This window comes from Mauremys reevesii, linkage group 5 (genome assembly GCF_016161935.1).
Source record: "Mauremys reevesii isolate NIE-2019 linkage group 5, ASM1616193v1, whole genome shotgun sequence".
Lineage (NCBI taxonomy): Eukaryota > Metazoa > Chordata > Testudines > Geoemydidae > Mauremys > Mauremys reevesii.
Window position 1 is genome coordinate 17,969,366 of NC_052627.1, and position 23,982 is coordinate 17,993,347.

General features: G+C 41.8%; 2 protein-coding genes across 7 annotated transcripts in view; one reads left to right on the forward strand and one right to left on the reverse strand.

Moving 5' to 3' along the window:
- The window catches only part of LOC120405988 (ras-GEF domain-containing family member 1B-A), a 297,170-nt gene extending 284,095 nt beyond the window's left edge, over nucleotides 1-13,075 (reverse strand). For 4 of the 6 annotated variants that reach the window (XM_039540082.1, XM_039540072.1, XM_039540084.1 and 1 more), the window contains exon 1: nucleotides 12,972-13,074. The gene's annotated coding sequence lies outside the window, so the exon portion shown is untranslated. Of the gene's footprint in view, nucleotides 1-6,780; nucleotides 6,920-12,971 lie in introns of those variants that run through there. The other 2 variants (XM_039540073.1, XM_039540076.1) reach the window with 2 other exon arrangements.
- On the forward strand, nucleotides 5,845-17,106 carry LOC120405989 (vesicle-associated membrane protein 7B-like). Its single transcript, XM_039540087.1, has 6 exons — nucleotides 5,845-5,956; nucleotides 8,165-8,235; nucleotides 9,105-9,201; nucleotides 10,495-10,596; nucleotides 14,667-14,825; nucleotides 16,517-17,106. The coding sequence occupies exons 1-6, from the start codon at nucleotides 5,876-5,878 to the stop codon at nucleotides 16,658-16,660; spliced, it is 654 nt and encodes a 217-aa protein (XP_039396021.1). The 5' UTR covers nucleotides 5,845-5,875; the 3' UTR covers nucleotides 16,661-17,106.
- The last annotated feature ends 6,876 nt before the right edge of the window (nucleotides 17,107-23,982 follow it).

Sequence of the window (23,982 nt, forward strand, 5' to 3'; positions counted from 1 at the left end):
AATTAAGGAAGCATCTGCTACAATGTGTTAACTATGAAAACTAAGGGGAAAAGATTGAAGGTGCAGAAGTAATTACTATTTGTAAAATGCCCTTCATCCCAAAGGACCCTAAAGTGTTTTACAAATTATACAGTACATAGGCATCATTTCACCTGCTACCTCTGCAGATCTCTGCTGAGGGAGACAAGGCCAGCTGTGTAGTATGTTCCTTCCTTTCCATCAGGCTTGTGGAAGTCCTTCCATGCAGATCAACATCTAAGGTTGGGTAAAGGGAACCTGCCATGCACAGCAGACTTTCCCCTTCCTCATCACAAACCTCTCTGTAGACATGTGGGGGGGAAATCAGCACAAGTTACTGCCCACCCAATCTCTAGAAACTTTGTCTACTTCTTCCTCTGCATTAGAGAACCCATAACGGAAGGGGATTTCTACTCTAGTGGTAGAAGGAGCCCCTGCTAATGTGGCTTTTGCAGCAGACACGCTGTCAAGCAGCGGAGGGAGGACTGGGTGCCAGCATGGAGGCAAGAGACCAGCTCAAGAATTATCTGCAGAATTAGGGAGCTGAACCCAGGGTTTTATGCTGGGAGATGGAAACCTTCATCCACTCACGATACAAGAATGAAAAACAAACAAAAAAATCCATGAATGGAAACTGGCGATGAAACCCTGGCCCAATGAAGTCAGTGAGAATTTCCTACCCGCCAGCCAGCCATCACCAAAGACCAAGCACCCTCAGCTTCCACTGATATCAATGAAGGTACTCAGCACTTGGCAGGATATTGGTTTCAATGGGAGCAAAAACAATTGCTTATGTCTTGTCTGCAACAGACATACCCCCACCCCCACCCACCTATGCTCCCACCTGGGAGCTCTGGGGTAGACAAGATGCTAACAACCACTGCCTTTTTACCACGGTACGATCTAGCCCTCCTCTAAGCAGAGTGGAGTTACACAGATGGTATCAACAGAAGGAAATTTTAAGAAAAAAGAGTAATGTAAATACAGTACAGCCTCAGTGAGGTGACAGTTGGAAAAGGAAAGGTTAAATTCCTGTTACAGTTATAATGCCAGCACTTTTTAAACTTGGAATGGTTAATGTATAGATGTCCGGGGCAGATTTGCTACCTAAATATGCACATGATGTTCACTGCTTTGCAAGTTCACAAACAAGATTTAAAAAGGAACCCCCAATTCTTATATCCTCCTGCATAACTTCTACTGGGAGCAAGTGTCAATATGTAATTACTATAATCAGCCTCCACGTAATTTTTGTTTTGCTGAGTAGTGTTTTAGAAAAAACATTTGATGTGCAAAAATTCTATCACCCAAGAAATTAAAAAGATAAACAGCTGCTATTTTTGTGGGGTTTGCCAAAGCAAAGTTGTATGCACCCTCTGCTGGCATTGTGGCAGCAGCTATCAAATAAAAAAAGGAGTTAGGCCCCCTCGGGAGTCCTGACTAGAGCTGAGTGAAATACTAAAAAAAAAATCCAGTTCCATTTGAAATTAAACTAATTTTTTTAATACATTTAATCAAATTTAAAAAAAAAATCATTTTGAATAACAGAACCATTTGGGGGTCAACACCATTTTTTTTCTTTTCTTTTTTCAGTCAACTCAAAAAAAATTTTTTTTAGTTCATTTTGATGAGAGTGTTTTTGGGTGTTTGTTACCCTTTTATATGGGGAGGGGAAGCAAATTTGAAAATGAAATGCTGTTTTATTGATCAAAACATTTTTAATTTGGGGGAGAAAAAAAATGTTCAGCCAGAACTATTTGTTAAATTTGACCCAAATTTGTGAATAGTTTCAAGGACGTAAAAAAATGCATTTTTCAGCAACACTTCAGCAACTTTTTCGCTGAAAAAAAATTGCCCAGCTCTGTCCTGACAAATGCCCACTGACAGAAAGATTTGAGCTAACACTATTCCATTTATGGGAAGGTTTGCAAAGATATTTTGGCATGTTATGGCCTCTACATAAACAATATATTGCTAAACAAAAAACCAAGTTAATTTCAGTTCCATTCAAAGTGCAGAGGAGAAAAATAAATCAGTTTTTGCAAAATGGAAAAGGACAAAATCACTAATTGGAAAAATGGTATTTGCATTTTTATGACTGTTACAAAACAATGGAAAACAAGAAAAAATAATAGCGACAGTTACTTGTGTGTTCTTTTCATTAGGTGAAGATACTAGCTATCTAAAGCAAAGATATTCCAAATTTCATGGAAAGGCCTACCCCTTGTAAGTAATTCCTTATTGAGTACTGAAAGGATGCTTGGTGCTGTATAACACCATATGGTCACTGAATCAAAGAACTTAAAATCTGGTTATAAGCTTCTGAAGCAAAGTGCTTACGGATGAAAACTGGGGAGAAGCTCTGTAGGCCATGGAGGCTGCTAAACTTTATCCTTCTACAAATACGCATCCAGCTGTCAAAGAGGTTTTCAGTTCTTCACTTCACAGTAGACAGACCCAAGCTGAAACGCGATTCAAACATTCCTGGACATTTGGGAACATTCAGCTCAAGACAGAAATTTGAAGCTCAGGCCCATCTCTCCTTCAGAAACAGGTGCTCAAGTGTTCTGTTAATAGCCAATCCTGTATTTAGGGCCAGATTTAAATCTTTTTTTGCTAATTCTTGGTCCATCACTCTAGGCTCAAAGCAAAAGACCAAAAAGTTTCCTTAGTAGTTTTCTCAGCTGAAAGCACATTGATCATGTTCCTTCCTAACAAGAAACAGCTAAAGAATATATTTGTGCAAAAAGTCCAGAGACCATAGCACTAAACTCATAGGAGAGTGATGAATGAGATGGTATAACACTGCTGTTTACTCATTTCTAAAGATTATTCTACAATGGCTTATCCCTAAACATATTTAGCAAATATGCTCACCGAAATATGGATTAATACACCATGGGAAGGCTTCCAAGAGTAATGCCGTATTAGAGACATCACAATATTGTATATGTTAGCCTGTAAGAGACTTGGCAAACAGCCACCACAACAATCAAACACCCCAATATTGTTTGGTACCCGAGAGGAAACATTCTTCCAAACGTTGAGTTTTATAGCCCAGTAATACCGGTATATGGTAACTAATTTAAGCAGTGTATCATTATGCAATAGGGACTGCAGTATTTTGTGACCCGAGTGTCAGTTAAGTGCTTGTTATGCACTTTTTTTGGGGGGGAGGCTATTAAATCACCATGACACTGCCAATTTATAGTAAAGCACAGCCTAGGCATCGTAGCATTATCAAAAACAGCATTTTGTGTAACATGCCATAAGCCACAAGATACTAACTCCATCTTTGATTTTTGAACACATTTTTATCTGTATCTTTGCTCACACATGCTGTCAAACAATTAAAATAACTATTTTTCTCATCACAAAAATATTAAGGTTTAAAAACCTGCACCATACTCTAAAAAAATCTCTGTGATTATTCATTCTTAGAAGTGGTTTTTTTCTTTCAAACTCGCTGAGTGCTGGGATGGTTATGAATTAGTCACAATTCTCTGTATATGTCATTACAGCAATATATGTGTCAAGATGTACATACTAAAGTTTTGTTTTACTAATTGATTTATGATCAAAAAGTCCTCCATGTTCATGAGTACTATATTCTGTGTTTGAACCTCTACTTTAGTTGACAGATCTGAAAAATGTCACAGTACATGACTGCCCAGTGACTATTCATGTTTAGATGGTGAAATGACCAAATTATTCCAGCTAATACACCCTTTCTGATCTATTCTGATGGTATGCATCTTAATATCATCTGTTCATCTCAAGTAAATGGTATTAGACTATGTCTCCTTTTAGGAGTTCTTCTAACAATCATACAAAAAAGGTGACTCTAGGAAGCTGCTCTTTTGCAGAAAAGCCTCATCCCAACAGAGCTGAAGTTTGTCTTCTTGTACATATGCACTACCCATATCTGCATAATCCATCTGTGACCAGAAAGATGAGGGAATGGCAGCACCAAGCATCCCCTGTAAGCCATTCAGCTTCCAGTAGCTCCCTTAAGTCGAAAGCCTTCATGTAGTTTTCCATATATCTTATTGCTTTGATGGACTAGACTACTATCATTATGGTTTATGGTGGCTAGCTCACCCATGCCCAATGAATTTGTTGCACCACCAGCATAATGCATAGTGGGATTGGCACCATGATGTTGGAGGGCCTCTGGAGTGGACTCATCATTTTCTATGTCTGATTCTCCACTTCCTTTTTTCTTATGGAACAATTTACACCCTGAGCAAAGTGAGTGTAAAAATGTGACATGCTACACTCACTTTACATTGGTGTAAACAACTCCACAATGGTCTTATCTTCACTAGGAAAGAGACATTTTAAACACAAACTCCCAGTGAAGACAAGGTGATCATAGTTTTAAGCTACATTAGCTGGTTCAAATAAACCCTATGATCCCCCCCTATGGTTTACCTTGACCAGTTAAATAGGTTAAAACTGCCACAGCCTGAACAGATTTTACAGTTACAGTGGAGTTACAGTGCAATCAATTAACTCACGGTAAAAATTCTAAGGGAGACATAGCTACTGCCTGTGTGTGCACATGTGAGGAGCTGAGCTAGAGTCAGCCATCAGTTAGGTGCCTATTCTGTTCCTATCTGACTAGCTATGTTTGGCGAGGGCCCAACGGATGTGCCTCAAATATCACAGGGCAGAGAGCGCCCACGGGAGAGAGAAAAATGCCAAATTCTGACGGTGGGGGCCACGGCTGACCGTCTCCGCTGCATTGCCAGGGTGGCAACATCCAGGCAGCTGTGAGGCAGGTCAGAGCCCTATGTAGACAACAGAGGAGCCTGCTGTGAGAATAACGGTGGGAGCCAAGAGCAATGACAGAGAGCGACCTCCCTGAGCCCAAGCCTGGGGGTGGGTGGGGCAGCCTGGAAAGAGACAGCAGGCGGGAGAAGCTCACCAAACACTCCCTCCCCATGGCCTCCACATCCCAACAGGCCCCTCCCTCTCCCTCCTTAATATCCCCCTACCAACCCAGCCCCTCCAACACATCCCTTCCCTCCTGCCCCCCCCACCCACATCCCTTCCTCCTTCCCCCCCAAATCCCTCCCACCACCTCCTGCACATCCCTCCCCTCCTCCTGCACTCCCTTCCCTCCTGCCCCCCCACATCCCTCCCTCCTTTCCCCCCAACATCCCTCCCATCACCTCCTGCACATCCCTCCCCTCCTCCTCCCCCCCACCACCTCCTGCACATCCCTTTCCCCCCCAAATCCCTCCCACCACCTCCTCCCCCCCCACATCTCTTCCCTCCTCCTTCCCCAAAATCCCTCCCACCACCTCCTGCACATCCCTCCTCCTCCTGCACTCCCTTCCTCCTGCCCCCACATCCCTCCCTCCTTTCCCCCAACATCCCTCCCATCACCTCCTGCACATCCCTTCCCTCCTTCCCCCATCCCTCCCCTCCTGCCCCACTCCTTTCCCCCCCAACATCCCTCCCATCACCTCCTGCACATCCCTTCCCTCCTTCCCCATCCCTCCCCTCCTGCCCCCCTCATCCCTCCCTCCTTTCCCCCACCAACATCCCTCCCATCACCTCCTGCACATCCCTTCCCTCCTTCCCCATCCCTCCCCCCACCACCTCCTGCACATCCCTTTCCCCAAAAAATCCCTCCCACCACCTCCTTCCCCCAAAATCCCCACCACCACCTCCTGCACATCCCTCCCCTCCTCCTTCCCCTCCCAACATCCCTCTCCCCACATCCCTCCCCTCCTGTGCCCCCCCCCACCGGCAGGTCAGGGACATTCTATTCCCCCCGCCCCCTCCCCCGGAGGTTCTAAACGGCCAGACCCGGCGCGCGGAGCTGGGGCGGGGCGGGTTCTGCGCTATGACCAGCCTCAGCTACAGCTGCATCGCCAACGGTCGCACCGTGCTCGCCGAGCTCAGCCTGCGGGGGGGCTGCTTCCGGGTACAGCCCCCCCCCGCCCGCGGAAACAGCGCACCAGCCGCTTTGGGGGCCGCGCTGACCCGGGGCCTGGCCCCCGCGCGGCTGCTCTGCGGCTTGGCTTCTGTAAGGGAGCGATCACCCGGGCCCGGGGGGATTCATAATGGGGAGGGGGAAAGGCACCCCCCCACACACACAATTGCTCACACACACACACACAATCTCTCATACCCAGCGGGAGAACGCCCCCACCCCCAGAAACCTCCACACACACACACAAATCTCTCTCACACACAACAGACAAACCTCCCTCACACACATTTCTCTCACACACAGAGAAATCTCCCCCCACACACACACACAAATGACAAACCTCCCTCACACACATTTCTCTCACACACAGAGAAATCTCCCCCCCCCCACACACACACAAATGACAAACCTCCCTCACACACATTTCTCTCACACACAGAGAAATCTCCCCCCCCCACACACACACACATGACAAACCTCCCTCACACACATTTCTCTCACACATAGAAATCTCCCCCCCCACACACACACACAACAAACCTCCCTCACACACATTTCTCTCACACACAGAGAAATCTCCCCCCCCCACACACACACACAAATGACAAACCTCCCTCACACACATTTCTCTCACACACACAGAGAAAACCCCTCACCCCCACACAAATTTCTCTCACTCACTCACACTGGGACACACACCAATCTCTCACCAGGAAACTCAAATGAAATGCTCAATTCTCAGACTACAGAGCGCTCAGGGATGTCCCTCCCAGTCCCAGGGAAGGCATTTCCCTCACCACTCCTCATCTTCTTACCTGGTTCCCGGCCATGATCACTATTTACAGACTACAGCACCAGTGCAACAGGCTTCGCCAGCACCTTGCAGGATCGTGCCATGTCTAGGACTTGGTGTTTGCTCTGCAAAGTGAAAATATTTGCCTGACTTCCCTAGCTGCAGATAGTTCATGTCATCAGACTGGTATTATGTAAAGGCCCATTGCACCAGATACAGAAGCAGAAGGGAATGTCAGAAAACTTGAAATTAAAAAAATATTACTTGTATCAGAGTTTAATGTTTGACAGAGGGTACAAGCAATTGTTGCTTTATTCAAATAGCAGTGTTGCATCAGGCAGTTAACTAAGATATGGGTTGAGAGTTACAAATGCTCAGCAAGCACAATTAGGGCCAGATTTAAAAAAAAGAAAAATAAATCAGCACCCAGCAGCTTCCATTGGCACACTTTGAGTGTTGTGCTTTAAAAAAAAAACAACTGCCCCCTAAGTGTTATTTAAATGGTTAACGAAAACCAGAGCTAACATTACACATATAAGCCATTAATCAGGAGTAGAACAGTTTGAAAGAAAAATAACATTGCAGTGTTTCCTAGAAGTGCTGTTTTATTTGTGATCACCATGCAGCAATCACTTTTCAGCTTATTATTGTTATGACCTAACCAGTTACAGTTTATGGCACTGTAAAAAGAAGTGGATCTAAAAAAAGAACTTTCTGCTGCAAACTTCAGTTAGCTTGTATATTTCATTTACAAAGACAAAGTAAATAGGAATCACACTGCTAATTGTGCTGTCAGTTTGGGATCCCCAGTTCTCTTTTTTTTCCACTGTAGCCACTATGCTAGAAATGCCAGATCATATGAAATCTTGATTTTAGAATATCAAGCTGACTCCTCCCACATCCTAAAACATGATGCTTTAAAACACAAACATTGTTATTGGAGTCCAATTGTTTCATTCAGCAGTTCTGATAATATTCAGCAAATATACAAAAACATACACATACACACACCAATTTTAGAAAGGTTTCTGCTATGTATTAGCTTGATGCCTTTGTGACTATATAGATATGGAGCTATAGCTATATCCATCCAGTTTTATAATATTCATTTTGGGGTAGTTTTGTGATATGTACAACCTCCTTATAGTAGGCACAAAGGCATCAAGCTTATATGCTGCAGAAACCTCTCCAAAACAACATTTTTTTCTTTTTTTTATTGAAACAAATCTTTGTTTTGAAGCAAAAAACATGCTTAATTAAACTTCATTAATCTACAATACATTTTAAGTATAAACTCTCATTCAGAAATGTGCTTTTTCAACCTGCTGCTAAACATTGCGGATATTTATAAACATTATATTCATTTCTCCTAAACAAAAGACTAATTCTCAGTAGTTTAATTTTAGGATGCTGCTTCATCAGTGGTAAATTTAGTTCTTCACAAAGGCTTGAAAAAAACCACAGCTCACATTGGAAGGTAAAGCCTTGGTTGCAACTTGGGTTTTTTAAAACAGGTCAAATTCTTTGCTGTAGAACTGACTGCTGCAGAGTGAGGATTTTAGATAATAGAGGTTCAAGTCTAATCTTCCCACTTAAGTTTAAAAAAAAAGATTCTGGTCTCATTTCATGCAACTCATTTTATAATTACCCTAATGGAGTCATTACAAAGCCACATACACTTCATGTGATTAGCAGTCTCTGCTTAAGAGGGAGCTAGATGCAGGGCTGCCGGGAGGGGCCAAGTGGGGCAATTTGCTCCAGCCCCGGGCCCCGCAGGGGCCCCCACGAGAATATAGTATTCTATAGTATTGCAACTTTTTTTTATGGACGGGGCCCCCAAAATTGCTTTGCCCCAGGCCCCCTGGATCCTCTGGGCGGCCCTGGCTAGATGTGAAATGAGAGGTTTTGTAATCTGCAGGGAGATACACTGAGTGAGCTTCTTCGGCACCTACCTGTCCTATGCTGCCTTTAGCTGTATCTATTAGCTCTTCACTTTCCTCTGCACTAAATTTACACAAATCCACTTAAAATTTGGTTTTCTTTGATATGTAATTATTAAAACTCCATTTCAAGTGGGATATAAAGGAGTTTCTACTGTATGTAAAATACTAAGTCATCCAGAAGCACTTTTGTAATATTGTAGAGTTTATTCAAGTCTTAATGGTTTTGCTTTGGAACAGCGTATTGTTCACTGGTTTTATTGTTCAGTTCAGCGATGCTGACTGTAAATGTTTTATTACATTCCTTTTCTTTCACTGATTTTGATTCATTAGTTTATGACCCACGTGAACCAAGTTAGAAGTTTAAATAATAAATACCCACTCTATTAATATATCTTTTTCTAAGCTTTGTGTACCATGCTCTGCTAGTTAATGGAATTACGTACCTATGTGCTACAAACAACACATTAGACAGCACAGGACCATTTGCCTTTCTTAAAGAGGTAAGAAAAATTTCTTTTCAGAATAAGTTGATGCAAGTTTAATCAAAGCCATTGACTTACTGATGTTTTGCAATGTTCCATTCTTGCCCTTTGGTCTACATTGATTAATTACATGCACTGTAAGATCAATGCATGTCAGCCTTCTTCAGCATTATAAAATGAAGTATTTAGGGTGAGCAGATGTCCCGATTTTATAGGGACAGTACCAGATTTGGGGTCTTTTTCTTATATAGGCTCCTATTACCCCCTGTCCCCATTTTTCACATTTGCTGTCTGGTCACCCTAGGAGTATTGCTTCATGTAATGCATTTGTTTAACATCCCTTCTCTTGTGCTTCAAAGGCCTTGCTTGTGTTATAGAAATACTATTAGGTGCAGTACCAACTTTAGGTTTAAAAGAGTCTCTTTTTCCTCTCGTGATACCATCATCACAGGAAATGCCTGTCCATGCCTTCTAACCAAAAAAGGGTATGGGTAATGCTGGTGTGCTAGGTGTAAAGGGAGATTTAGCCATATGGGACAGGAGAATTTTAATTACCACTATGGCAACACAAGAAATGTACCAGTGCATTTGTAACACTGAAAGGCACCCTAGCATGTATTCAGTTGGTCCTATGCACTGTATGTTGTATTTTGCCTTATTGAAATGTTACTGTTTTCAGCTTGCCAGCACTCACTGGCAGGCCTAGAATGAAAAGAAAGTAACGTTCTCGTCAAAAAAGTAAAGCTAATTTGGTCTGTTCTCCTACAATTACTGCTTTCCTATATGACCGTCAACTCTTTTTTCTCTCTCCTCTCCACCCTGCCATGCTATCTTCTGGTATGAAGGATAAGGACAAATTTCAGTCTGCTTTCCCGCTCCTTCTCATACCTATTTTATTGTGTTCTGTTTAGGTTTCTACACCTTGTCTGTCACCAGGGCATTACATGGCTACTCTTCCCTTACCTTCAGTTTTGTGTGTTTAAGTGCAGTAAATGGGTTCACCTTAGGAATGCATCCATATAAGTGACAGTTGTATAGCCTGTAAGGAGTACCAATTGTATTGTAGATACTAAATATTAGATGTTTTCTACAGACTGATGTCTTTAAGCTTCTGCAGAAATTTTGTGGCTACACACATCCATGCATTTGTGCAGCATAGCTAAAGAACATTAGGCAAGGTTGCATATATGGGTCATGTTGTCTGTTTACATTTTTAGGATATCATAACAGATATTAGCCTGAATTTAAGAAGTTAGTGTGACACATTTTATTTTAGCTATGTCAAGATAATTCCTTCATTCATTTCTCCAGATTTGCAAAGCTTTCATTGGTAGCCCCTTGATATCGCAAGTGACCTTTGCCCATCCTTTTGAATTCAACGCAGATTTTCAACAGGTGCTGGGGAAATACATGGTAGGTAATTCTCAAAATTTTAAAATCAAGTTTATGTCTATGGTTGCTACACAATGTTAGAGAAAGGACCTTTTGTAGTCTACCTTGGCAGAGCACATGCAAGGGAAAAAAGAAATTCACAAACATTTATTTAGGGATCTGATCTCTCAATCAAAGAACTATTGTCTTTCTTTGCCAGAACAGCAAGTTATTGTGGTTATAGATATATATTATTTCTTGTCTAGAAAATCTAGTTAATATTTAACTAGAACTTTAAACAGTCCTTTTCCCCTGCATCATCTGATCACACACACACATCTTACAAAGAGCAGACGAAGAGAGAGGGAGAGATGTGTGCATGGTAAGTATTTAAAATGTAATCTTTGATCTTTTAGGTGTGTTTTGAGTAAAACAGAATTACCCTATGATCAATGTAATAAAAAGTTATTGGGACAAGAAACTATTAAAAGGTTTTAAAATCAGCATTGCACTGCAATCAAGGGGGTGGGGGTTGATCAGTAACACCTTAGTGAAAGAATCACTAATCTCAACTGAGAATCTGTTATTACTTTCAAGGGAGATTAATTATACCTAGCATGCTTAGACATAGATTCCCTCCTACTGTATTGTTCAGGTAGCATTTTGGAAATTGCGCTTCTGCCCCCAAGAAACTCCTATTCATTTGTTAGAGTTTTCTAAATATAGAGAGAGTTTATCGAGTACTGTACAGTTCCTAAATATACTTGATGAAATGATTTTGTTAGTACCTGTATGCATGAAGATACAGTGTGGAGTTTATACTGTTGTTACAAAGTCTCATATTTTATTCTGTGTCAAATTGATCAAATTTTCAACGTTGTGGACCAGCTTGTCATCTCTGCAGGTAAAAACTAGAAGAGGACTTTAAATTCCTCAGAATTTCCTCATTAGCATTCCATTACTTGGGGGGCCTTTCAAACCTATGGATTCCCCATGTTCTTTACAGAGGTCCTTAAGATTTGTGCATTGCTTCTTGGCCTTAGCCCCTAGATTCATGGCAGCAAGGCTTCCTACCTGCCTCCATTTCCAAAAGCACTTTGAAATCCTCAGTTAGACTGCACTGTAAGTGTAATATATAAATGGGGATGGGGCGCTACACATGGCAGTGATGAGATCAGCATTAGTTTACACAAAGTTGGGGGAAGAAATGTTATAGATGGTATCTTAACCACCTCATAACCTTCCCATAAGCCCATTGAGTGATTTCCACACAGATAGAGGAGAAAGGGCTTTCCATCCCCTCTTCCATATGCAACATGCACTGGACCTAGGTCCCCTCCATTCTAGGAAGCAGACAGGACAATCTAGCCCATTATTTTCATCATTCAAAAACCCTGCTGATTAACAACAGGATTTACATTTTTTTATTCAAAACTAATACTGCATGCAAGCATGCAGAATAGGCTGACATTCTGAGAACTTCGGCATGCAAATATAGGTTGGTATGAAGTAGGGAACACGTTAGTTTTAATGCCATCACAACTTATATTGCCATCTATCAGTATGTTTATTGCATTACTGGAAAAATCATTGGGAGCCCTCTAGCGGTCAAAGTTATAGTGTCACAATCCTGCAGTTATGCACATGCCTAACTTTAAAAGCATCAGTAGCCCTGTTGATTTAAATACAACTTCTCACATGCATAAAGTGAAGCACATGCCCAAGGTCCCAATCCTGCAATTAATGCTATGCAATCAAACTCCTTCTCCTCCACAGATTCCCTAGGAAATCAGTGGGGGGCTCCACTAGGGTTGCCAGTTTTGGTGCCACATATTCCTGGAGGTTTCATTTTAATTAATCTTTAATTCCTGGAGACTCCAGGACAATCCTGGAGGGTTGGCAACCTTTGGCTCTGCACAAGTACAGGGATATCTACCCATAAAGAATGTTTTGCAGGCTTTGGGCCTAAATTTCCATACTGCTTAGAATAGCTATCAAGCCAGAGACAAAAAAACAAATGGTAGAAATCAAAAGCCTTCACGCTGTTCTTAATGATCATTCAAATATCACCCCAAAAGAGAAAGCAACCATTTTATGCATGGAATATTTTGAATCCAGAGGATCTCTCTCTCTGAACTGCGAAGAGGCCCATTCTAAAATGTGTTGGATGAAAAAAGCTAAATCTTGTAGTACAGTCACATTAATGGCTTACTTCTTCCATGTGATTAAAATTAAATTACCGTAATATAGGAATCAAACTAACATCCATTAAATATCAGTTAGAATATATGGCTTCTCAAATGTCTCCTCTAAAAACAAGACAGGGTGGCTCCCTGCCTGAACACTGCTCTCTAGCAGAATGTTCACTACTACAAGCTTTTCTTACAGAAATGAACTGGTACACAAAATCCTCCTACCTTACTGCAGAAAGAAACAAAAAATCCTATTCTTTCAGCAAGGCCTGGAGAAACAACCAAGCTCTGTGGTCAGGGTGTGGTAGATACTGGAATTCTGGGTAAGCCTTCCCTCAGGGGCAAGGGTTTGTTGACACTTTATTTTGTAAAGGGGCGGGGTGGCTAAAATAGAACTAAAAGTAATGCTTTGCCAAACATGTATTTATTTGAGCCTCCTTATTCTCTGGAGAAGAGGGAAGGTATTAAAGGTTTAGGGTTGGAAAACACTGATGTCTTATTTCTTTGGGGCAAGTAGTAGATGTAAAGGGTAATATAGGGAGTGCAGAAATTGTCAGAAGATTCCATTTTTGCTTTACCTTTGATCAAAAGGAAATTGTGTAGCTGCAATTGTTGTTCTTGGAAAGTAGCAAATAATTCCTGCTCCTCCCCTCAACTTCCCTATAGTGGTGGGGTCATGATGGGTCTTTGTTACTTCATATTTTTTTAAACAATGTCCAATGGCTGAGTCAGTTACTGGCAAGGATTAATGGCCGGTAAGTAGGGGTATACCAGCTGCTGGTGCGGTGCTTTAACAGTTCAGCATTTGGAGCTGCTAAAATTCTGCAAGTAGTCATGTATATAAAGCTTGGAGCCCTGGGTGGGGATCTTTTGGAACTACTATATTCCAGTTACAGGGAAATTACTTTCTTGGTGTAAAGATGATGTGTGTATTATCTAAAAAGGTGTTAATCATTTACTTACTCTCTTAATAAGGGCTATTATTCATCTAGCCTGGTGTGAATAGAAAACAAAAGTCAGCAGTATATCAATATCTGATTGAGGACTATGTTATCCCATTTGCTGGGGGTGGAGGAATATCACATAAAAGCAATAGCAAAAGGAAGCCCTAGTGGATTTCATAGAGTGGGGGTGTTTTGTTAAATCACTGACCCCCGGGCTTCTGCAATCCAGGAGGATTCAGATATACTAGACATTTTTTTAACTAGTAAGAAAACTTACAGTGCAGAGAAGACTGAAGAGTTTTCTGAAAGTTTTACCAGCCCCTCTTCTTGAAGGTGACCTGCACAGGATATTTAAACACTGTGGTTGTCTCTTTTTTTTCCCCTTTCTTCTGACAAATAAAAAGGATCTGAAGGCTTTTTTATTATTAATTATAAAGGGGGGGCATGGAATGTTGTTCTGCTTGTTTTTTACTCTTAAAAGCATCAGGAATGTCACCTCTAGTCTTGCTAGAAGATATAGAGGAGGTATATTGTGAACTTAATACCTTGAATCAAAGGGGTTTGCCAGTTGAACATTTAAGATATTTCCCTGGTTGAGCTGCCGTCCCCCTCCCCATCAATAACTTACAAAAGAAAGTTTGGGGGAGTTCTGTCTCATAAAAAAGCAAAAATGGACATGAGCACAGTATCTTTTTTTTTTTCCCATGGCAGGAAGCCTGTAAGCAATTGGATAATTGTATAAGGGGACAAGTGAGGGTGTAATTGACTAGATTTGGAAGCTCCACCCTAATTCAGTTTTTCAAAACTGTAGGGTAAATCTTCACAAGTACTGTTAATTGGAGTTATATGGCTAACAGCCTGCTCAGAGAGTAGTGCTCCAAAACTGAAGATTGTATTTTGTGTTTCCAACTGTTTTAATTACTGAAAGTTGGTAAAGTAGCATCTGTAACAAAAACCCTTACTTTCTTCTGTGCAGATGGAGTACAATAGGAGGTCAGATGACATTACAGTTTCTACCCTGCAAATTCAAGTTGATGATGTCAAAAATGTTATGTTCCAAAATGTTAATAAGGTTTTGGAAAGAGAAGAAAAGCTGAGTGACCTTAGTGACAGAGCAGATGATCTCCAAATGGCGGTAAATTTCATGACTTCTCATTCAACTTATGTATTTAGGTGACTCCTTTATTTCTCTGCATTTGTTATACAACTTCGCAGTAGTCTTTGTATTAGAATAATTGTGTGGCATTTTCAAAAGTGCCTAAGCACTTGTGGAACTTTTGAAAATTCCACTTATTGTTCCTAAGCCCAGAGTCTGATCTCAGAGGTATTGATGTATCATTCTAATATCCATAGCTGTGGGAAGATTTAGCCATTAGCACTAGATCAGAGCCACAAGGGAAACTTAGACTCAGCATACCAAGTAGCTGATAAGGCTACCTATAGAAGGCATGGGGAGAGTTAGGCACCTCTGAATGGGATTCATGCAAGCCAGCACAGCACTGGTCCCTGAGCAGGGAGCCAACTAAAGGAAGAAACAGGAAATGCTGAGGAGAGAGGTGGGGCTTCTGAGCATATTAGTAGATTGGACCCAGCAGGTGGACAGGTGGGGCAAGCCTAGTTTGAGGATCATGCTAATGCTTAGGCAGGTTTGTGAATGCACAGTGGTAGAAATGTAGGTGCTTCTCAGCTTAGTCAGCAGCTGAAAAGGGCTCTTAAGTATCTAAATTTTGGACTTAGATGCCTAAATCCCTCTAGCCCTTAGTAACTATAGACCCAATCCTGCAACTGGATCAATGCAGGTGGACCCCTGTGCCACACAGAACAGAGGGCCACCTGCAGGAACTGGGCTTGACCAAAAATTGATCTCTACTGCTAATGGAGGAACTATAGAGGGGAAAGAACATGTTACAAATATCAACTACACTGATGCATCTTTATATGAGTAGAGTGGTTACACTAAAGTATTAGCATGCAATTGTTTGAAACAACTACTGCATCTTCTAGTCAGGTTGAATATGTACAACTAAATAGTTAGGGGTTTAAAAACTCTAATATGTAAATACTGTCTAAAATAGGCCCACATAGGAAGATGGAAAATTTAGAAGCCAAGAGCAAATTAGAGAACAACATAAGAGCTTAACAGAACTGCTTGCTGTAGGAGCTTCTGAAGTGCTGTAGAATTCTACCCCTAAAATCCTCTAGTAGATTATCAAGTGTTCCAGGGCTTGGCTGTTAACCGTTTATAAACACCACTATCACATTGGCTAGCCATGGTCTGAGGCTAGGAACCTGTTTCTATCAGCATCTACAACTGTCATTTCTAAATTAAACCTTTTTATTGATGCTGCACCAGACCAGAGTTATTGGGAGAGGAAACAGAACCCCCGCCAAGCTTTGCCTCAAACCTTGATTTTGATTGTATTACCCATTCTCTCCCTACCTGATCTCTAGCACTGATAAGTAGGAGGAGGGAGGGGATTGTAAAAGAGTAAAGTGAATACTAACCATGCTGTTATGTTAAAAATAGTATATAGCAGATAAGATTCATATCTAAAAAGCATGAACTCAATTGAATTAACAGTTTATATCCATTCATATTGTAAGCAATGTAAATATACTGGTAGGCCTACTACTTTTTCACCACCACCAAGAGTCTTCCTGGGATGAAACTCCACAGTTCATAAAATAGCATTTACTTTACATCATAAGTATAAATTATCTTCTACATTCTTGAAGACATTTAACATGCAGTTTAATCTTGTGTGATGATGCTCAACAAGTCCAGTTCCTGAAACATGAACTTCATATTTGTCATTTTGTTTCCAGGCTCATTCTTTCCAAAAAAACGCCACAAAGATTTCCAGGAAGATGTGGTGGAAAAATGCCAAAATGATGATAATTATTGGAGTCCTTCTACTTATTATTTTAATATTTATCATTCTCCTAGCTACAGGTGTTATTCCAACATAAACTTTTGATTTTTTTTTGCCAAGCACAAAAATTTTATAAATTGTATTTAAAAATTATTTTAGAGGACAAATATTTACATTGTCATTTTGTATATTGTTCAAGAACTACTGAACCATTAACACCTGGTTGCTTGCATGTAATCTACTACAGTATTTTCTCCACTCTTGATGTAGTGAAACAGCTGCAGAGAAGTTAAGTGATGTTTAAACCACCGGCTGTAATAACGGATTGCTTACCTATCTCACATGCATACATGAGTAACTGAGAATTTTGAACGTATAAGTGTCATAACTCTTATATTATAGCTATATTTTCCAGCGCTAAAGGAACATGCATATTAAAAAAAGGAATTGCAGTAACTGTTTTTCTTCCCCTGTCCCCACTTATTGTCTAGCACCCGAAGTGAAGAGTTGAAAATAAAGGTCATGTATATGGTTCTCTTCTTACTTAAACTACAGTCCTTAATGCATGCAAAATATAGAGGGTGTGACAAGTGAGTCTTCATTGTTCAGCTGGGGAAATAACAGTCACATGTCAAGTCAATGTCAGAAGCAGGACTAGAACTCACAGCTCCTTAATCCTAATCCACAATCTTGGCCTCTGTGCAAATCATGTTAACCTCATCAGGTCTTGGATTTTTTGCCTCGCTCATTGAAATGTAGTTTATGAAACTGAAGGTGACTAATCTAAACTTTGGAGGAACTGAAGTCCTGCACAACAAAGTGGAAAAATGTCACATGATCTTTTGATTGCCTCTTGCCCTACTACAGCTCTATTTCATTTACCTGCCTGAATCTGTGCATTTCTAAGAGTGTTAAAAAGTGGTGGGAGGGGGGGTTGGCATAGGTGATTTGCTGGAGAAGGCAGTCATGGCCAAATGATCCCACCCTGCCTTCTGTACTTCCCACCTCCTGTCCACTGCAGTTGGGGATTTCAAAGCTGGCTGCAGGATGAGAGCACCAGCCATAGGATGGCTGCCTGGATCCCCATGCTTCTTGGATTGGGCCCTATTCTCACTGGTCCCTCTCTCCTTACCGCAAGATGGTAATGGGTAGTTGCTAACGCTTCACCCCTCTATGGCAGCTGCTGGGCTGGATTCTGCTCCTTGCTGATGCAACCAGGAAGACTCTAGGTTATCTACAGCTTCCTAAACTGTGGGTGACAGCACTTGCTCATTTGCAGAGCCGACAGACCCAAGGGGAAAGCTTTCCTCTTCTTTTCCATCTGCAGCCTGAGATGAATGACAGCTAGATACATTTCCACATAATCAAGTGAGGTCATAGCCACAAGGATGTTGTGGGAGCATGAATACAACAGAAGTGTACATGAGACACTGTTAAGATGGTAGTCAATACTGTGAAAGGTTCCCTCTCAGATATGGGGACAGAGATAATTCCTGATTTGGACAGGGGCCTCCCATGACAGCCTCTCTCTCCCCATGCCCACAAACCTGATATTATGAATGGACAGTTATTGACAATGACCCTTGTTTAAAAAGAAAAAAACATGGGTCAAAGAAAAATTGAGCAACTACCATTTAAGGATCTGTCCTCAGATGTAGATTGTTTAAATCTTTAATATAGGTATACCGCTACCTCGATATAACACAACCCGATATAACAAATTTGGATATAACATGGTAAAGCAGTGCTCCAGTGGGGCAGGGCTGCACACTCTGGTGGATCAAAGCAAGTTCAATACAACGCTGTTTCACCTATAATGTTGTAAGATTTTTTGGCTCCCGAGGACAGCGTTATATTGAGGTAGAGGTGTATGTTTAAATTATATATGGCTTCCAAGCTTGAACACTTACCCATAATGTAATATCCACTCACTGGAGTAGGACCATAGCTAAGCTGTCCAGTACTGTAATTTATTTTTTAGATCATCATCTGATCTTCATCTTGCATGAGGTCTCGTTGCTTTACATAGATTTGCTTAAGTTTCCTAATCATGGAGGTAATTTGCATGTCTAGTGAGGGACTGGAGAGAAATATGACTGGCTCTTAGCTCAGCACCGAACGGGGAAGAGGGAAATGATACTTGTGACAAGCTTTCCTTTTCTCCCCAACCACTATTCAACACCTGCACATGATGGAACTATCTACAGCTACACTAATTTGGTCTACCACTAGCTCCCCCACTCATGCTCTCAGGCTTTGGCTACACTTGCATTTCAAGCCGCGGCGCGCTGCTTGAGCAGCGCTAGTCAAAGCCCCAGCAGCTGGGGAAAACTCTCCCAGCGCTGTCCGTCTCCAGCCCCTGTGGGGAATAACGGACAGCGCTGGGAGCAGCGCTGGGGCTTTGACTACACTGGCGCTAGCGCTGCAGAGGGTGTGTTTTCACACCCTGCTGCAGCGCTGCAAATTTGCAAGTGTAGCCAAGCCCTGAGCCACAATGCACTATCTCTATATTGCATGTGGTGGGGTAATAGTTGTGTTGATCCCAGATATGAGACAAGATTGCTGAGTTAATATCTTTTATTGGACCAGCTTCTGTTGGTGAGAGAGAAACTTTTGAGTTTACCCAGAACTCTTCTTCAGATCTGGGAAACAATCTGAGAGTGTCACAGCTAACTACAAGGTGGAACAGATTGTTTAGCATAAGTAGTGAATGTATCTCAGAGTATTTGAGGTCAAGCAGCCAGTTAACACCTGTCCAGTCACAGGGGGTAAAAGGGAGGGGGAAAAAGCTGAGTGGGGGTTTAGTGGGTTACAGATTGTTGTAATAAGCCATAAATCCAAGAAGCTGGTTGACTATACCAACTTTATAGGCCATCTTAAGAAAAAAATTCAGGACAAATACACCACAAAAGTCAGTGATACACCTGATATTGGTATTTTCATCCTCTCAACAGATGACCTAAACTCCCTCAGATTTCCACCACAACTTCACCATCACCCACCCCTCTCTCTAGAACACTCCAATAGCATTAACTTCCTGGACAGCATGATCAGCTTCATCAGTGGAACCTTACAGACAACTATATACCAGAAACCCACAGATCATCCTTCTCTTCAGAGATTCAGTAACCACCCTAAACAAACCCAGAAATCTGTTATCGATAGCCAGATACCACAGAATATGCTCTGAGGAGAGTGTCTGGGATATACACCTTAATATACTCAAAACCGCCTTCACCAAACAAGGACACTCCACCAGAGTAGTAGATTGCAGCCTGGAACAGGCCACCCAATTACCCCAAGAGAACCTGCTTCAATACAGAAATAAAACCCCCTCTGATCACACACCCCTAGTTGTCACCTACAATCCCACACTGGAACCTAATACAGGGTATCATTAAACAATTACAACTCATACTTGATGGGGACCAGAAATAAATCTTTCATGAACCCCCTCTTCTAGCCTTCCAACAACCCTGCAGCCTCTCCACTTTCTCAGAAGCTCCCCACAGACCAGAACATACCAACTCAAAGCAGCACCAGACTCTGCCAAAACAAATGAAAAACCTGTAGCCATATCTCCACTGCTATGATGATCAACACCCGCCACGTCACACCTTTCAAGATCCATGGGTCCTACACATGCCTATCACAATATGTGGTGTGTGTCATCCAGTGCACTAAATGCCCCCAAACAACTGTGTGTGTGTGAAATGAGTCACTACACTCTCAAATGAACTCTCAGAAAAATAAGACAAACATTGCAGCACCTGTGGGTGAACACTTCACAAAGTGATCACTCACTGACCTCTCAGTCCTCATCCTCAAAGGAAACCTGCAAAACACTTTCAAAAGACAAGCCTGGTGGCTTAAATTAATCTTTGCTAGACACTAAAAATCATGGCCTGAATAGAGAAATTGGATTTATGGCTTATTACAACAATCTATAACTCAATAAGCACTCCCCCCACTCCCCCCCCCCAAACCACCTTCACATGACTGGAGAGGTATTAAACTTGCCACTTCACCTTAAATGTTTCCTTGAAATGTGTTAACTACTTATGCTAAACCAGGGGTTCTCAGACTTTTGTAGTGGTGACCCCTTTCACATAGCAAACCTCTGAGTGCGACCCCCCCCTTACATATAAACATGTATTTAACACCATTATAAATGCTGGAGGCTATGCGGGGTTTGGGGTGGAGGCTGACAGCTCGTAACCCCCCCATGTAATAACCATATAACCCCCTGAGGGGTCCTGAGCCCCAGTTTGAGAACCCCTGTGCTAAACAATCTGTTCCACCTTGTATTTAGCTGCAACAGTGTCCCAGCTCAGTGTAAGCTCGAAAGTGCGCCTCTCTCACCAACGGAAGTTGGTCCAATATTACCTCACCCATCTTATCCCTTTCTATATTCATTTGTTCTTTGAATGTGATAAACTCAACTGACTGAACTCTATATGATCTGTTAGGGCACAGCCTGTCCTGCTGCAGCTAGCATACCGCTGCTACTGCCAGACATTCCCCAATCCCCTCCACTGGATTGTATTTAATTAGGAGCTACATAAATAGAACGATGCTGTTTTCTGGCACTTACAGCCACACCAGTGTTCACAGTGCAGTGAATGTTGTTTGACTAAGCAACTTAGCACATACAAGACAACACCCAATACAGCCCTCACTACAGCCTTTACTCTAATGTGGCTACACTTGCAGATGTAGAGCGCTTTGAGTTAAACCCGCCTTCGGAGAGCACCGTAGGGAAAGTACTGCAGTCTGTCCACACTGACAGCTTCAAGCGCACTGGCATGGCCACGTTTCAGCAGCATTGTGAGCAGTGCATTATGAGCAGCTATCCCAGCATGCAAGTGACTGCAATATGCTTTTAGTGACCAGGAATGTGTTGTATATGGGGGGAGAGTGGGGTTTTGGGGGGTCTGAGCATGTCAGCATGCTGTCTTGTAAGTCCAGACTCAAAAACAGCATTCCACAGTAATGGTTTCTTTGTCTTGGAGCAGATAAGCAGCCAGCTGTCAGAAACAGAGCTTTGAAAGGGCATCTCCGCATTCCTGCAGCGATTCAAAAACAACGACAAGAGTGGCCACTTGATGTAAGGGGATTATGGGACGTTTCTGGAGGCTGATCAGAGCACAGTAATGCAACACCTCGTTCACCCTGATGCCTGGGCCTTGTAGCCAAGACGCAGCAAACGTTATTTCACTCACTGAGGTGGAGTACCAGGAGCGCTCTGGCTGAGGAGTCAGAGTGCTCTACGTGCCTTGCCAGTGTGGACGGGTCAGGAGTTAGGGCGAGCGGGGCTGCTTTCATGCACCTTAACTCGCAAGTGTAGCCAAGCCCTTTGTGGGGTTGTGTTACCTCATATCAACCAACAACTCTATTTACAAGAAGATTGCAACGTGCCAGATCTGATAGTAAATACTGGGTTGGCTTATTGTTGCCAATATACCTGTTCTGTTTATGACTAGGTCAGGCCTCACCTACTTCTCCTGAATTAAATGCTAGTAATACTTATATCTGACATACAAATAGCAAGAGGACAATGTAGCCTTCCCTTTAAGAGTTATCCTTTACCCTAGCTTTTCCCTTAAATGGAAACAAACAACTTTATTATATTTCCAATAAATGTTTTAACAGGTTTGGGGGAAAATAGATGCAAAGGTAGAGCATCCCTATTACCACTATCTAAAGAGTCACCACATCAAAAATGCATAATTCATTGTTAAATAGAAAATTGGCTAAAACAAAAAACTATACTACCTCCAGCTATGTTACCACCAGGAGTTTCTGGGCAATTGAACTGTGCAGGCTTGTCTTGTTCATGAAAGAAAGGTCCTGCTGACTTGTCAAATTTTGGTTGGAAACTATTTGAAAATGCCAGGATCTCTCAAAACTCCTAGAAATAACAGAAGCATCTTGTAAACAGACTGTGCTTACAGCTACATTGGGGAAAAAATAGGCTAAAGATTTGTATCCAGCTCAAGATTCCTAGGAGGAAAACCTTTATTTTTGGAAGAACTATGTACACAAAACCACATTTACTGTACAGTCAGAAAAATTACCAACATGTCTCAAACTTGAAAGTATAAGAATAACTGAACCACTCAAACACTTCAAATTGAAACTAATCCTCTATATCTGAAATGCATTTTAAAATAATTACAAGTAACATTTAAAAACCAGCTACTGCTGTTGGCAGCCATGTTACTAAAAGCAAATGCCATACCACCAATAGTGATCTCTTTAGCAAGAAGGCTACCAGGAGTAGGAAAAGTAATTGCCAACTGTAATTATACTTGGTCACAACAATTTTGAGAAAGTGATTCTTTAAATTGCTAGAGCCAAAACAGGTAGTCTTAAAATGAATACACAGGGAGAAGAAATGCTTAAACTTAAGAGGTACTTTTCCAAGTTCAGAAGCTCAGCTACAAAAATGTTCTTACAAAGCCAGAAAACAAGGCTATGTAACAATCCAAATCCAGGATAGTTAAGAAGTGGTTTCCAGAGACACTACAGGATAGTCATCATCAAGCTTCTGCCAGTAGAAATTAAGTGTCTGCTTTAAACAAGTTAAATCACTTTGAGTACTTCCTGAATTACTGGTATTCTTTAAGGACCAGCAAACTACACAAGATAACAAGAGTAGAACTCCCAAGGGACCCAGTCTTCCTCTGTTTATATTTGTGTGACAGTCCTGGCTTCTTGGTGCTTCCCTTTGAGGAACAGAAGGAATTATCCAACACAATCCTTGGCTCCTATGAGATTCTTATCAAGACACTTGTTGCCTCAGTGGAATTGCTTAACCTCATTCTTATAGCAAGGTTCTTCCTCCCATGCCACAGGCTGAAACTCCCAGGACAGTGAGATAAAAGCGGCAGGAGCAGCAAGTGTATCATCACAATGCTGATGCCATTTGAACCTACCCTCAATGAGTTGTCACCATACGCAGGGGAAGAAGTGCATATGGTGACGAAGAAAAGCTGGGTGAATGACCAATATAACCTTGTGCAATTTGATGGGCGAGTGAATACAAGGCACTAGGTAAGGGACAAAAGTTACATTTGAGTATTGGAATGTATTTGGGAAATAGATGAAAACCAAAAATGTAATGAGAGGTGGGAGAAGGGCTACTAAATACGAGACAAAAGTAAACCAAACTGAGTGGACAAGGGTCACACAACAGGCTAGCTCTACATAAGTCTTAAGTTAATAGGTAATATAAACACATATTGTGTAGCATCCTCTCTCCCATTCCTTTGTATGTTGTCCTGTTAAACAGACTTCTTCAGCCCAAAAACTCATCTTGTCTGCAGCAAGCTAAGCACATGTCTGGGTCCTGTATCTGTAATACAGGTGATGACAAAGAACCAGAAAAAGTTTCTGAACTTTGAAGCCATAAGCTAA